A 15,652-nucleotide genomic window follows, 5' to 3' on the forward strand; every position below is an offset into this window, starting at 1 on the left:
GTGGGTGGGGCTAGGGTTGAGTAAGGTTGACAGGGTATTATAACCAGCGCCCCACCGTCAATATGCAATCATCACCCAGGTAACGGCAGGAGGAGGGGGGGGGGGGGGGGGGGGGGGGGACAAGCAGAAGCGTTGTATTTAAAGCTATAGAAAAGAGAGGAAGTAGGAAGTCGTGGCTGTTCACTGAAAACGAGTTAGCAGAGATCAAGTTCACACGTTTCACCATCACATAAAGTAGGCCGTTGGTGGGGGGGTGGGGGTGGAGGTGGGGCAGGATGCAGGAGGGAGCACGGGGAGAGGGCTGGGTGAGGGGGTGTTGCGGTAGCTAGAGGGGGGAGGAGGTGGGGGGTAAGGATCACTGGTGATGTCAAGGTAGCCAGGCGAGGGCGGGTCGCTGCCAAACATTCAGAGCATCAGGGTGTAGCAGAGTGGCTGGGGGGGGGTTGGCGGAGGAGGGAAGGCATATCAAAAGCGTTTCACCAGGTCCTCCACAGAGTGCCCTTCACACACGGCCAGCTCAGCGGGGGCTCCTGCTCCCCGTGGCTCCGCAGGAGGTCCCCCGGCGCCTCCCCAGCCTAACGATGCGTGAAGCGGGTTCAGGCTAAGGTGTGCTCCTCTCCGTGTCCTGTCAGAGCCGTCGGACGGACGGACCGAGGAGCAGTGGCCCCCTGGGGGGTTGGCACTGCTTCCATCCTGAGGGAGCACACGAGCACACTGCCGCGGAGACTTTGCAGGGCAAGGAACTTGCAGTGTCTTATTTTGAAGCGTATCTCGTAAGTGGTGTTAGTCGGGATTGGGTTTTGCCTCCTTTTTACATCTCTCTTCGTAGGTCTCCAGAGCGTTCACGCTGAGTTGGACATAATATCAGGTGTCTGGTGTGTCTAGATATAAATGTGTGCATGTGTGTGTGTATGTCGTACTGTTTGTGCACGTGTGTGTGTGTGTGTGTGTGTGTGTGTGTGTGTGTGTGTGTGTCTTCCTAGCCTTCCAAGAGTATACTTTCGTGGTACACTTCAGAAAGTGGCAGCAGTGTCGATATAAGCCTCTGCCTAAGTGACTCTCTCTCCCGTGCTATTTACAAGTAGTGTGTGTCCAGCTTCGAAATCACATTGCATCATTCATAAATGCGTGTCATCTGCCTGCCTTTCTTTTTCTTTTGCTCCTGGCGTATTTTTTTTTTGTTTCTGTCGTTTTTCATGGCTGGAACGAAGCATGTTGTGGTCGTTGCTGTTGATACAAGGAATACGCTTTTATCTCAAAGAGCAGTGTTTGTACATCATGGTTGGGGCGGAGGGCGGAGGTAATACAGAGGTGCCAACATGCCCACTGAGTGAAAAGGCAAAACTCCCAGCAGTGGAGGGCATAGCAAGTCGATTACATCAAGGTGGACGGCCGTTAGCCCTGGTTAAATCTGTTGAATTTCAAGCCATGCACGATTATTCATTTTCCTCGAGACAGGAGCGGCACTAACGTAAATCTCGGTCAGGGTTGGATTGCCAGCAGTAGATAATAGAGGCCGAGATCTTAAGTATTAAGGGATGTGTATGTGATACAGCAGAACCGGGGGAAACCTGTAGAACTGTAATGATTTGTATTTTTTCTTATCTTTCTTTCCCCCCTGCCGGTGGATCATGAGTTGGTACCTCTGTTTTAACAACAGCCCCTCCCCCAGGTGACGCGTCCCCCCGCCCCCGCCTCTAGTCATCGCCGTCGTCCTTGCCCTTGTCCTTCTTGTCCTTCTTCTCCTTCTTCTTCTTCTTCTTCTTCTTGGCCTCCTCCTTCTTGCCGAAGGTGATGAAGTCGCTCTTGTCGTCCTCTCCGCCCTGGTTCTGCCGGATGGAGATGATGGCCGGGGAGCCGGGGATGATGAAGGCCTCGGGGGGCACCTCGCCGGGTTTCAGGTGCTGCGGGGGCCCGCCGGGGACCCCCGGAGGACCGTAGCGGAAGTGCCAGCTGTTGCTGTCCACCCCTGCTCCCATCGGGGGGGACACCTCTCCCCCGTCACCGTCTGGTGGAGAAGCAAGGCGGAGGGGCGTTAAAACATGAGCCTTTAGTTAGTCCTTCTACACCTCATCTGTGCATTGGGTTATTCTACTGCAATGCATAATTAAAAGGTACGATCTATATTAGGTACGATCTACTGTCTATCGAGCGATATAGTTCTGATGACGCTGTAGGGACTGGCATGATAGTCGGTGGGACATCTGCCAGTGTTGTTTCAAAGCACAGGAAAACAAATATAAGACCTATTTAATAGTCCTGCCAGTGGCTTTGATCAAGGCACCAGCACTAGACCTGGAGTTGTTATACTTTTTTTATAAACATATATTTTTCTTCTTCTAAGCTTCTACTCTTGAAGCATAACCCTTCTATGTAAGTAATTAAGTACCAGCAAGTCAATCGGGCCAACCACATAAACACGTGGATGAATATGGCTGTAGAAAGAAAATAAAAAGTATTCTAAATGCTAGCTAAAACACAATGTCGGGAGGGAACCAAACCAGTCACCATTGTGAGTAGCATATGAATGTCATTGTTCACGATGTTGGCACTTTAATGGCAACGGTTTTCATAGGTTTGGATATTAACAACAATGCAGACCTCCATCACAGTCAGACAGCCGATTGCTGAATGCAGATCAGGTCAACAAAATGGTGCAGTGCGTTACTGTGTGTGTGTGTGTGTGTGTGTGTGTGTGTGTGTGTGTGTGTGTGTGTGTGTGTGTGTGTGTGTGTGTGTGTGTGTGTGTGTGTGTGTGTGTGTGTGTGTGTGTGTGTGTGTGTGTGTGTGTGTGTGTGTGTGTGTGTGTGTTTGTGTGTGTCTTTCTCATTGCTCAAGGACACACATTGTGTTTATTTTTGTGTCTCACACTGCGTGTACCCTGCTGCCATCACGCAGGTGGATCGCCCGGAGTTGTCCACAGCGCAGGTGTGATGCTGCCTGCTCCACACTACACTCTAATCTATTAGCTCTCCATCTCACCAATCCATTACAGAGCGATGTCTGGCCCCACTCCACCACCGGCCTCTCAATCTCCCCAGAACCAGAGACCCCACACCCTCCATGTCTCTCCAGACCAATCCGTCATGTCAGGGGGAGATGGGGAGTGGCTGTCACCAATCACTCCGTATTAAATGGATTCTAGAGTTATTTTGTGGCAGCTGTATTATCAAGTCATTGGAGAGTCCCTTCTCTCATTCTAAATAAATACATTCATTGATAATGTCTTTGGTGCTCTGAGATAGAGACTTGGTTACCTCAACAACAAAGTTCCACATGCAACCAGCCCAACCCACCCAATCCCGTTGCTGGCTTCCTCCCAGCACTGACCTACTTGGTGCATGTCCCTGAGACGCTCACGATCTATTTCTTTGCCTCTTTTATGCTTTATGAGTTATGTCCGAAGGGGAGATGAATTGAACGGTTGTCCACCCAACCAGAAGGAGCGGTGTCTGGAAGACGGAGCGGTGCGCGCGTGATACCCAGGGCCCAGAAGACTCTGTCTCACTTCCTGTTCCCCTGGTCTGACCCATTCCAATTCCCCTCGCCACTATATACACACACCCGCCTTTCTGTCTGAAATTAAAGATTGCGCTGACCGCTATTACACCTTTAATAGCTACCTGCTAAATACGGTTACCTGCTAAATACGGTATGTCTGTATTGTAAAACATTAGTGGAGCTAAGTCATGTGAGCAGGTTCTCGACAAACTATTAGGGGAAATTGAGATACGCACATCGTCTTTCCTTTTCTTTGTCTTTGTTGGATTTGTTCCCTTTGCTTGAAATTTATCTATTCATTTATAATATTTTTTTAAATAACACTTAAATCTCAAACCTATATTGTGTCTATTATAGATAATAATAATAGTGGGTGTCTGCAGGGTAGCGGATAAGGCATCTGAGGTAGCGGGAGCTCCAGTGGTGCATAACCTTGCCCTCACCCTGGGCAGTATCGAGTGTGAGTGTGACGAGCTGAACCACGAATGGACTTCTTTCATGTTTTGATTCTCATTCAGTCCTTTTTGAAAAGGACACAAAATGACCACGGTTGCTAAGTTATACAGCGTATGCAATGGAAAAATTCCAGATTCCATCTGCAAAAAAGTCTCTTTGGCATTCACCGGCTGTGACACACGGCTGAAGGAGAATCAGATTGGCTTTGACAAGAGACGATAGAGCAGAGGAGATAAGGATGTGGCAGCGCAGGAAGTGGGGCCACACTAACTTCCTGCTTCCTCCAACATGGGGATAGCCAGAGTCCTCAGCTGACGTTCTAATCAGGGTTATTACACTCAAGTGGACGAGGTAGAAAACGCAGTCGCACTCTGCACAGTACTGTGGCTGCAAAGTGGCTCTACTCTCCAACGGTCTCATTTGGCCTCTCTGTAATTTACTGTCTGCAGCATCTTGGGTGGGGTGGTTGGTGGGTGGGGGATGGGGGGGTGGGGGGGTGGGTTGGGCACCCGCAGCAGTCCCCGTGAGTCATGTCCTGAGTCATGTCAGGAGAGAGGTCAGCGAGGTTGCTCCCTAATGCAGCCGGGTCAAATGCATTAGATCTGTGGGTCGGGCGAGGGAAACTGCTGAATGGGACATACTGTGAAATACTGTTCCACTGTCAAAATACGGTCTAACTGAATAGATCACTCTTAAACTCTGTCCTATCCCTTTGAAACCTCCTTTTTATGAACCTTCGTATTTGAGCCCAAAAGTCGAGAGCGTTTTGCTAGGCTGTTGCATGTGAATGAGACTGCATCTTGCTGTTCATCTTCGACTTATTTATATCGTGTTCCACATTTGCCCTTTATCACCGCTTATATCTCGCCATTTCCTTCCCTTCAGGACTGAAACAATAAAGGCCACCGCCTATAGCTCGATGCTGAGACCCACGCAGTCACTGCTTCCGTCTGATTTGTCGATGGCTGTTGCAGAGCAAAATCTTTCTCCTCTCCTTCTCACACAATGTCTCTGCTCATCGTCTTCTGCTGCTCTGCCTGCACGTCTCCACTCCTGCTGACCTTTTCGTCTAATGTGGCGTGAGAGGCAAAACGGCCGTCCTCAGTGAGTCGAACAACGGTTATGGTAACGTTCAATTGATTTGCCATCAGCGATCACTTATTGCCACATGGTCAACTTGTTTTTGATGGTGATCTTAGTTTCCAGTGGACCTCACTTAAACGTTTCCTCTGTGTGAGCTGCTTACGCCGCTGCCAATCGCCCGCATCCTGTGCATCTCATTCTATCCCTTCTCTTGCATTTTGTATTAATGAACGTCACAATCATCCATCAACTTTACTGAGGGAGTTTTCATTGTTGTAGCCCTATTCTAACCCTCACTGCTCCTTGCCTGGAGTTCAATCTTTGGGCAAGTCTAAATCTTTGTTCATCGTGTGTGTGTGTGTGTGTGTGTGTGTCTGTGTGTGATTTTGCGCTTTGTTCTCCACTCATCTGTACTATTCAAGGTTTGTATCCACAGCCACTTTAATGCTAGCAGCTCCACTTTCCCATGTCTAGTTCTGCATTCATCCCCTCGTCTGGCCCTGCCATCGGCTGGTCCAGGGGAAGCGCAGTGAAGCGCACTGCAGCGTTACATAACAAGACCGGGGAGAAGGAGGTGGAGGAGGAGGAGGAGGAAGGGTGGTTAGGAGGTACGCACGGTTGTGCATGCGAAACATGATCCCTACCACTAAAGACAATGGGGAAAGAGGGCGATTGTCAGTAGAAGATCTAAAAGAGTCAAGTGTTTTTCTTCTATATTCAGCGTACTCAGTGACAGAGTATCGGTAATACTCAACTGGAGCCCCACCTCTTTATTCAGAAATACGGAAATTCTGCTTGTGTGTGTTTGTCCCTGTTTGTTCATAAGGAAGTTGGTTTTCATTTCTCTATATATTTCCTCACTGTTGGTGGTAATACATTGCTTTTGTGTGTGTGTGTGTGTGTGTGTGTGTGTGTGTGTGTGTGTGTGTGTGTGTGTGTGTGTGTGTGTGTGTGTGTGTGTGTGTGTGTGTGTGTGTGTGTGTGTGTGTGTGTGTGTGAGATCCCATAAGAGTCAGCTGACTGGTGACGGAGGCCATCTATCCCTCTAGCTTCACCCTGTTCAGCCTCACCATGAGAGAGAGTCTGCCAAGTGTTGGTTCAAGTATCGATATCTATATTAACGCGGATGAGTGTAAATGAGTTAATGTGTCTATGTGCTAAGAGACACCTAGCATCACTTAATCAGTAGGCTGGTTTTTAATGGCAAGCATCTAGTCATTAGTCGATGAGAGGATTCATTCTGCCAAGTCACAGAGAAGGAGAGGGCGAGAGTCAAGAAGGATGAGTAGAAGGGTATCTGAACATGTGTTAATATAAGCCAGTTGTCAAATTTAACGTTAAGGCTTGACAGAACACTCACGCTCACACCCTCAGACGTACAGTACAGATGTCAACTTCATCAATATCGCTGCATTTGTTCATTGACTGTATTGCTGTCCGGATAGATCAATTGAAATAATGTAATGTAATGTTTCAGTAGCTGTTCCTGCTACACTGTCAGGGAAGAGATAAATCAGGAGAGATTTGGCTTATTATGTTTCAACATTAGCATCCTTTCTTTCCCTCTATCGTCTTATCGATGGGCACCCAGTGCCTGAAAACAGGTGCTCCTGCATACCCTACAGACGATCGATGTATCTGGGAGTTTGGACTCAACATCTCCCGAATACAACATCTTAAGGCTGAAATGTTTGTACTACATTTGGGCCTTTCAAATATTAACAGTCAATGTTCTGGTCAGGTGGAGTCAGTAAAAACCCTGTTAAACGGCTTTATCTGGACAAATGATGCGGTTTGCTGGTCCGCTTAACAAAGTTTGGTCTGAATACCTCCGGCCTCAGGTTTTTGCTGGAGCTTACTTTGTCCGGATATTTCCAGAATCTCCACTTTTACTGCAGTATCCTCTCTTAGCACGTCACCTTTAAATGTAGGTCCTCATTTTGAGTACATGATGTGGGGGACAATAAAAGGTTTGAATTGATTGCAATCAATCCATGTCAATGTGTGTGTTTATTGTTGAATGTAATTATAGTGCAGATAGGCATTGATGAAAATACTTCCACCCCTGCAGTAAAGCACAGCCGAGGTGTATGTGGGTCGTTGTCCTTCCCTCTCTCCTTCTAACACAGATTCCCTAGCTCTCGCCCCGTCCGATCTCTAATGTGCTGTACACCCTTTGTGCGTTGCAGGTTGAAAAGTCTCTCACGTTGGTGCTTACGGTTTCCAAATGTACACATGAACAGTGTTCCATACTCCGCCTCTAGCTTCATCAAGTTTTTTTCACTTCCCTATTCAGTATACACTGTTTTGATTTGTTTCAATTTTGCATTCATTTACAAACCTCTTCTGATGATTTCCCTAGTGGCTCCTATCATTCAGTACTGGGCCATATGCTGGTACCCCCCTCTCCCAGTGCCTCATGCCTGTCCAAGCATCCCATTTTTCATCCATGCTCCATCTCTCTCTCTCCCTCTCCACACACCCAACACCTCTCTCTCTCTCGCTAGCCAATCTGTATGGCCATGAATGGTTGCCGTGGAAACTACATCCTCCAGTGAAGCAGTAGGACATGGGAGTCAGGGTGACAATGCTGTTGCTGATGGAGAATAATGCAGCTCTCTCTCTCTCGTGTTTGCCTCAGCCATTCTGCCCTAGCAACAGCACCATAACCCTTCCTCAACAACTCTCTCTCTTTCAACATCTGCCTCACCTATCCTTGCTGGCCTCTTCATCCATCACGTCTCTGGACCGATCACCATGTTATCCCTGGCTAGTTCCTCTCTTTTCCTGCCTTCGTTTCTCTTCCCTCCCTTAACCTCCTCACCAGTGTGCACTGCACTAAGTGTCTAGATTGCCTCTCTTCAACACCAGCTTTCTCCCTCTTAATCACTCCATCTTATATATAAATATGAGAGAGAGAGAGAGAGAGAGAGAGAGAGAGAGAGAGAGAGAGAGAGAGAGATAGATAGAGAGAGAGAGAGAGACCCTGATTCTGTTAATGTAAGTCTGTTAATCTGGGCGTGCACTGCGCTCCATCTGCCACGGCCGCTGCAGCACACGCACACACAATAAACACACACACACACGATAAATCACAGCAACCCAAAACAGCCCCATGCCTCCGTGCACGTACACAGAGAGCGGTGCCGCAGCATTTTGAACCGGAGGAAAAGGAACCGGGGCGTTGCCTGCTGAGGCTGGTTTGTAGCAGGCTCACATCCAGGTACAAAACAGGAATCTGAACCTGCTCCATAACCTGTGCTATCGTCTTCCATCTGTTCCATCGTGTTACTTACTATACATAGAAGTGTTACTTCTATAACCATGCTCAAAGTTACATTGAAGTCCTCAACCGTTTTAGACGTTGGGCAAAGGGGTTTGTTTTTGTGATGGGGAAGCAATCTTCAGCAGGTTTATTCCTACGATTTCTATTGCTATATCAACTAGAGCAGAACAGCTAGCCTAATGCGTACACAGATTCCCAGTACCTCCACCACACTCTTCCTCAATACAGCTTTAAATCTCTCAATATATCACTACCCCGGTATGTTCAAGCACCTGCAGCCTGACAGTTCTCAGCCTATAGGCAGGAAATCGATGGCTGAGTGGGTGCATGTGTGTGTGTGTGTGTGTGTGTGTGTGTGTGTGTGTGTGTGTGTGTGTGTGTGTGTGTGTGTGTGTGTGTGTGTGTGTGTGTGTGTGTGTGTGTGTGTGTGTGTGTTGGCATTAAGTTGGATCTGGAAAGACCATTAGGGATTGTGTGGACAGTTTGTCAGGTTGTCGGCTCCTTGCCTCCTGTACACAAGTGCACATCAACCGGGTCACATGGGCAGCTGTAAGTGCCACAGTATGGCCATTTTCTTTTTCATGAACTGTAATTGCAGAGTCATCCTCGCCCACATTGTCCGCCCCTCTGTCTGGCCCTTTTTGTCTCCCAACACAGGCTAGCTTCCCTGGTCTCCCAACACAGGCTAGCTTCCCTGGTCTCCCAACACAGGCTAGCTTCCCTTCTGTCTTCCAGCACAGGCTAGCTTCCCTAGCGTCTCCCAACACAGGCTAGCTTCCCTAGCGTCTCCCAACACAGGCTAGCTTCCCTAGCGTCTCCCAACACAGGCTAGCTTCCCTAGCGTCTCCCAACACAGGCTAGCTTCCCTAGCGTCTCCCAACACAGGCTAGCTTCCCTAGCGTCTCCCAACACAGGCTAGCTTCCCTAGCGTCTCCCAACACAGGCTAGCTTCCCTAGTGTCTCCCAACACAGGCTAGCTTCCCAACACAGGCTATCTTCCCTAGCCTCTCCCAACACAGGCTAGCTTCCCCAACGTCTCCCAGCACAGGCTACTTTTCTTAGTGTCTCCCAACACAGGCTAGCTTCCCTAGCGTCTCCCAGCACAGGCTAGCTTTCTTAGTGTCTCCTAGCAGGTCGGCTGACCTTCTAGAACCAGCCAGGTTGTCTGTTCACTTGGCGTGCTTTGCATGTATCGTTTGGCCCCTTCAGGTTATGGCCTAGTCTGGAGACAGTTTACCGTTCCGCTGCTCAGAGCCAAGACGCACATCTAGTAGACGCGGCCCAGGTCATTTATGGTCAGAAGGAGGACACAGCCGAGCGGTTCAGTGTGGGGAGAGTCGTACTTTGCTGACTCATCTAATGATAGAGGGATCGTCTGATTTATTCCCTTATGACCTTTTTGTGCTCATAATCTCTGGAGATAATCCAAATAAACTGTACACTATGTCCGTCCTCCTCGATAACTCTCTTTGCCTTGTCCGCCTTCCTGTTGCAGAGCGCCCAGATAGCCATCTACGCCTACGCAACAGCTGCCATTTCCTCTCCTCACAGCACAACACGGTAGTGACAAACGTGGACCGTGGCTTTATATTCGCTATCTTTCTATTCCACGGCGATATTACATCCCTCTGGTCTGATACAGCTTTTAGAAGATGTCAAAATGATTACAGCTGAACTCGGAAACTGCCCCTATTATAGAGCGGCCGCTATCTGAGGCATGGTGTGTGGCGTGTCTATTGAAAATGAACAATTCTTCTTTGAATTATCGGTTCATTGCAACTGCCCACAAATGGCACTGGTTGTGTTTTGGTTAATTTCAGGTGGGGTTTAGTGTGTGTGTGTTGGGTCCAAATCAGATCGGTCAGTGCACTTACCGGCTGCACTGGACACTGTTGGCCAGTTCTGGACCAGGACCCCCTGGGCTCCCTGCATCACCGCAGACTCCTCCATGTGCACCGAGCTGGAAACACAGAGCCACACAAACACGACTGGTTACACACCGCAACCCTCCTATCAGACTGTACCAACAACACCGCAAACCTCATCGTTTTCAAAGTCCCATCAAAAGCTCAATGCTCCCACCACGGTCTAGGTCAGATGATAAACAGCATTACCAAATTAAACTCTGATAGTGAGGATGACAGCATGAAGAGCAATGGGTGGCAATTTGAGATGAGGATTAAGATTATCACCCTGCGTGTTCATACCATTCTCTGGTGCGGAGATTACAGATGTTATTGCTCACTGGAGGCCAGTGCAATTTCAACAACAACCAAAGCCAAGATGGCTTACTGCATTTACAACCTGAGGTGCTACGAGCACCCCATTTCCCAATGGTCCTTTTTCTCGTTTATTTCTTAAGGACCTGGATACTGGTGAGGGGTGTGTGTGCGTGTGTGCGAGTGAGTGATCATGCTTGTTTTGGTGCATGTGTGCATGTCCACGTGAACTACTTAGAACATGCCCCAAAGATTGACTGGACGTAAATCTGCTAGGACGATTATATAACCCAGGGGTTTAGCCCTCAATCTCAACCCCAGCCTGTTACTGTTTCATTTTAATCTGCCTCTGCACTCCCTGTCCCCCCAATTCGGAACCAGGTCTCCGAAAGCTTAAACGTCTGTTAGGGTTAGAAGAGCACTGTGGGCTGGCTTGTTTCATTCAAATCATTGTCTCTCCCTCAAAGAAGGAGATTCTAAAATAACACGCACAACACAAGCACCATTGAATCCACTCCATTACTCTGTGATTTAAATGGATTGGCTGTCGTGAAAGAAAGATGATTAAAAAAAAGAGAGCCAGTTAGGGAGGTGATACGAAGGGTAGTGAAACATGAAACCCTAGTGTGTGTGTGTGTGTGTTTGTGTGTGTGTAGGTGTGTGTGTGTGTGCGTGTGCATGTGCGTGTGTGTCTTCCCAAGGTCAGACAACCACAGATTGCTCCCCATCCCCCTGGCTGCTATTCCATCCCTGCTCTCTCCCGCCCCCCACCCCTTCTCAGCGCATCATCTGCATCATCTCCTCACCGGTTTTCACACTGTTAAATGTTCCATGTCCTATGACTGAGAACGTGTTGCACACGTGAGCCCACTGATCTCTGTGTGTCTCGTCGTTGTTACAGAGTATAATAGGGTTGCAATGAGACGATGGAGGCCATTTTAAGTGCTTCCAATGCACTGAGGTCGTAGAGATGCTCTCATCAATTATTCATGTCAAACACGGGACTAATAACATGCTGCTTCGATCCTTCCTCTCCACACTCTGGTTTACCATCCCATCCCCACATGCACTCTCCAGATGGCCATTCCCCACACATTTAGGTTTGTTGCTCGTTGCAGTGACGAGGGTGGGAACGGAGCCATGCTACCCACCACCAATGTTTTGTGAATGGATCAAATGGTCAGGCCTTTCAAATCTCTTCTTCATTTGGAGTATGACTTATGATGATTCAGGCTTTGGTTTCTAAAATCCCCTATAAACCCTTTCAACAAACTCTAATCATACCAGTCTATAAGCACGTGAGCGGTCACCGCAGGCTGGTGATGGAGTTCTGAGGGGGTTGGAGGAAGTTGAAAAGACTTCAGTGCTAACATCTGACGGAAACCGACTTAATACATTTGAGTAATTCAGCCAAGCATATTAACCCTCATTAAGCCCTGCTGTAATTATAAGGGACTGTAACGCTAATGACACTCGGATGCTGTGCACTCATATTTATTTGACACACACACACACACACACACACACACACACACACACACACACACACACACACACACACACACACACACACACACACACACACACACACACACACACACAGCAACACACACACACGCACACACGTAGGTTGTACATGGTTACTTGTACAGATTAATGCATGATTTTTCTAATCTATGAATCAAACAAAGCTCATAGGATGTGGCCAGTCAATGTAGACTGCAGTCTAGACCAAGACAGACGCTGAGATAGTGTGGTGCATTGTGTCATCTGTCATGCTCTTCATCTCCTCTGCCACAGCAGTTCGGATACACTGTGGCCGTGTGTGTGTGTGTGTGTGTGTGTGTGTGTGTGTGTGTGTGTGTGTGTGTGTGTGTGTGTGTGTGTGTGTGTGTGTGTGTGTGTGTGTGTGTGTGTGTGTGTGTGTGTGTGTGTGTGTGTGTGTGTGTGTGCGCGTGCGTGTGTATCTGTGCATGTATAACACAAGGAGAAATGACAGATGACCTACTTAAGTTCTGCCTGGACAAAAGGGACTGGTTGGCTAGCCGTCGTCAATATGCATGACATCACCGGCCTGTGTGTGTGTGTGTGTGTGGTGTGTGTGTATCATGGGTGTGTCGGTGGTACAGTACCATTAAACTGCCTCTTAACAGTGGGGTTTATTTGATTCACTTGGCTGTCCCCATCATGCTAGGCCTGCCACAGCTCGTTAACTGGGCCCCTATCTGCCTTAACGAGGCCCCTGGTTCGGGCCGGGGCCTCACTAACCTCACGACAGGTATTTGGCCCATTGGCTCATGGGTAACTTGCCCCATGCCCCCCCCCCCACCCCGCCACAACACACACAGGAATGTGGAGTTGCTGTGTACCTGACCACTTCCTCTCAGACCATCGCTGCCCATCTGTTAAAGCCCCCCCTCCTTGGGCAATGAAGAGGAGTATGTCCATGGTAAGTACGCTTGTTACATGGGCTTGCCAAACTACTATGCTTTCCAATGGTCGTTTTGAGATGAAAAACATGTACTAATCTCAAGTCTGTGATATCATGATTTGTGCAGTTTATCATAATATTTGTACACTGAGCAGTTATTTTGTCTTTTGTGACAGAATGTATGTAAAACAGAGGGAAGAATTGTACAGTAAATGTGCTTTTTAACACCAAATACTAATAAAATAATAATATCGTGGACACCGATAGGACTCGATAGGTGAACTAGGGCCAACAGTTATGGACGATTAATGCAGCAAAATGTTAATGGGAATTTCCATGCTTACCTCTGCATTACACCTCCGGCTCTCAGGGAGGCTGAATACCGCCAGTCTGCATTAGGCGCCCTGGGCTGCAACACAGAGAAATGGAGAAGGATTGTAGTCTTAAGTACCACTGAAGAGATCCCCCGTTCAGGGGAAAAGAAAACTCATTCAATACCTTCTCATTAAAAAATGATGGTAGAAAAGTGTACAGCGTGCACACACACGCACACGCACACACACACACACACACACACACACACACACACACACACACACACACACACACACACACACACACACACACACACACACACAGACACAGACATGAGGATGTTGACAGCTTGCCGTGGGTCTGTGGAGGGAAACATGGTGATGAGTTAAAGCCTGCCAACACCCCTCCCAAACCCCTGGAGAGAGAATGACTTTGAAGACACTCTGCCCCGCGGCCCGGTGACCCCGTCTCTCTTCACACATACAGCGCCCCGTGGCGCCCCGTCCCAGGTGGGGCTCTTCTGCGCAATCATGCCCGTTGTGTTACCATGGCGACCTGGCTGCGCTAAAAGTGCTTATGGACTCCATTAGAGGCTGCAGCTGCTCCATCTCCCTCTCCTCCTCTCGCTCAATGCATCCCTGCTATTTTCAACTATGCTTTCAAAATGAAAGGGAGGCCTTCGTCAAAAGAATCTGCCGAGCCAACAGGATGATTTTGAGGTACTGTTGCCCTAATGGCTTCATTTACAGTACCGATGCCAGCTCCGGAACCCACCTAATGTGCTGCCTCTCTGTACTCACCCCTCACCCCCTTGGCTCTTATGCTCCCTCTCCCTCATTTCATCATCCCTGCCTCGTTTCAAATCCTTGCGTGTCCCTGCCAGGCGGCTCGCCTGACTGGGTCTGACAGGTCTCACCACGGTAACCGTGCAGTGCTCCCTCCTCACTGCCACAGCAGTCCCCTCCTCAAACCCCATCCCGTTTTCTATTTCCTCTCAAGGTCACAGGTGGTGAAGGGGGGAGCAGATGGGGGGGGGGGGGAAATACCAGCTAAACACCACCAGCTCTGCACCTGGCCACACACTCATTGTGACATCTGCATCACGTAACGTAGAGCCAAGTAGAGGGAGAATTGCCTCCGCATAATGCATCGGCCTGTCTGCTGGCAATGTAGAGTCTTTTTCAAAGTGCAGAGTGAGACTCTAATGCCTGAAAGGAGATATATCGTGGTGGTGCTTTGCCGGACAGGGGCTGAAGCTGACCGATGGATGTGGTGAACAGACGGACGTGACGGTGGATGAATCCCCTGCATGCAATTTCAGAGCGGAATTAAATGAGCCCTTGTTGAACCGCAGGGACCAAGTGAGCTTATATTTGCATTCATTCTGACCCTGTGGCTCACTGTGAGACAGAACACTAGTTCATCTTGGTCCGATGTAGTCCATAATGAGAACCATTAACATCTACCATGTTTGCCCGCTGTGGAAGCGGAATCGACCTCATCGGATCTGCAGCGGACTTTCATCAGCTTTGAAATCCAATATCTGTGGCCTAATGAATAAAGCCTGGTGTGTCTTCTGTCATTACTCACAGCCAGCAGGGACCTATGGTGTCCGTGTGGAAACGCCGGACAATGTAAGCAACTAGCAAAATGATATTGGTAGCTGCAGTTCCAGAAACAAATAGTGATAAGGAGTGTTTACTAGATACAGCATTTGGTTGGCTTCAACGTAACAGCAGCCGTAGGCACACGTTGGCTCGTCCTTCGGATGGATAGCAAATGTAGATGCTTTAGGAAGCATCTGGATCGTAGAAATGCCCAAAACAGACCCATTCCCAAAGGAACACAGAGCCTGCATTCCTCGCAGTTTAGGACTTAAGGACATTTAGGAAAAACACACTAGCCTCCCACACCAAGGCAATGTAAATACAACATGTATTCCTCGGAAAATAAATAAACAGAAAACATGGCTTTTTTTCATTTGAAATGAAATGGCTAAACATAATTTGTTATGGTTGGAGAGGGATCAAGCAAACAAGGAACTCCCAGGGGGCCTCCATGTCTTCTGGGCGATTGTCTGGTTGGGTATTGTACATCAGGGAATCAACAAGGCAAATACACTGGCCTCTCCCCTCCTTTTTCCAAGTCTTTTTTTCTCCCTCCCCCCCCCCTCCCTCCCGCTCTGCCTCTAAGTGGCCCCTCCCTGCATGGATACAGAGCTCAAAGCGCTCGCCATCAACATGTTATCCAATCACATCGCCCCGCCCGCCTGCGCAGCCCCTAACCAATCCAGGCGGTGTTGGGGAGCGTGCCGTTGCCACATAATCACACAGCGAGAACAAACATGACTGGCATTTAATG

The 15,652-nt window shown here is 48.6% G+C and overlaps 1 protein-coding gene across 5 annotated transcripts in view; it reads right to left on the minus strand.

Moving 5' to 3' along the window:
• Nucleotides 1-1,697: 1,697 nt before the first annotated feature.
• LOC130390129 (protocadherin alpha-C2-like) overlaps nucleotides 1,698-15,652 on the minus strand; it is a 60,182-nt gene continuing 46,227 nt past the window's right edge. For all 5 annotated transcript variants that reach the window (XM_056599893.1, XM_056599892.1, XM_056599895.1 and 2 more), the window contains exons 2-4: nucleotides 13,321-13,385; nucleotides 10,201-10,286; nucleotides 1,698-2,008 (exon numbers count right to left, since the gene is read on the minus strand). In XM_056599893.1, the coding sequence (XP_056455868.1) occupies nucleotides 1,698-2,008; nucleotides 10,201-10,286; nucleotides 13,321-13,385 (462 nt within the window). The remainder of the gene's footprint in view (nucleotides 2,009-10,200; nucleotides 10,287-13,320; nucleotides 13,386-15,652) is intronic.

This window comes from Gadus chalcogrammus, chromosome 10, assembly GCF_026213295.1.
Source record: "Gadus chalcogrammus isolate NIFS_2021 chromosome 10, NIFS_Gcha_1.0, whole genome shotgun sequence".
NCBI lineage: Eukaryota > Metazoa > Chordata > Actinopteri > Gadiformes > Gadidae > Gadus > Gadus chalcogrammus.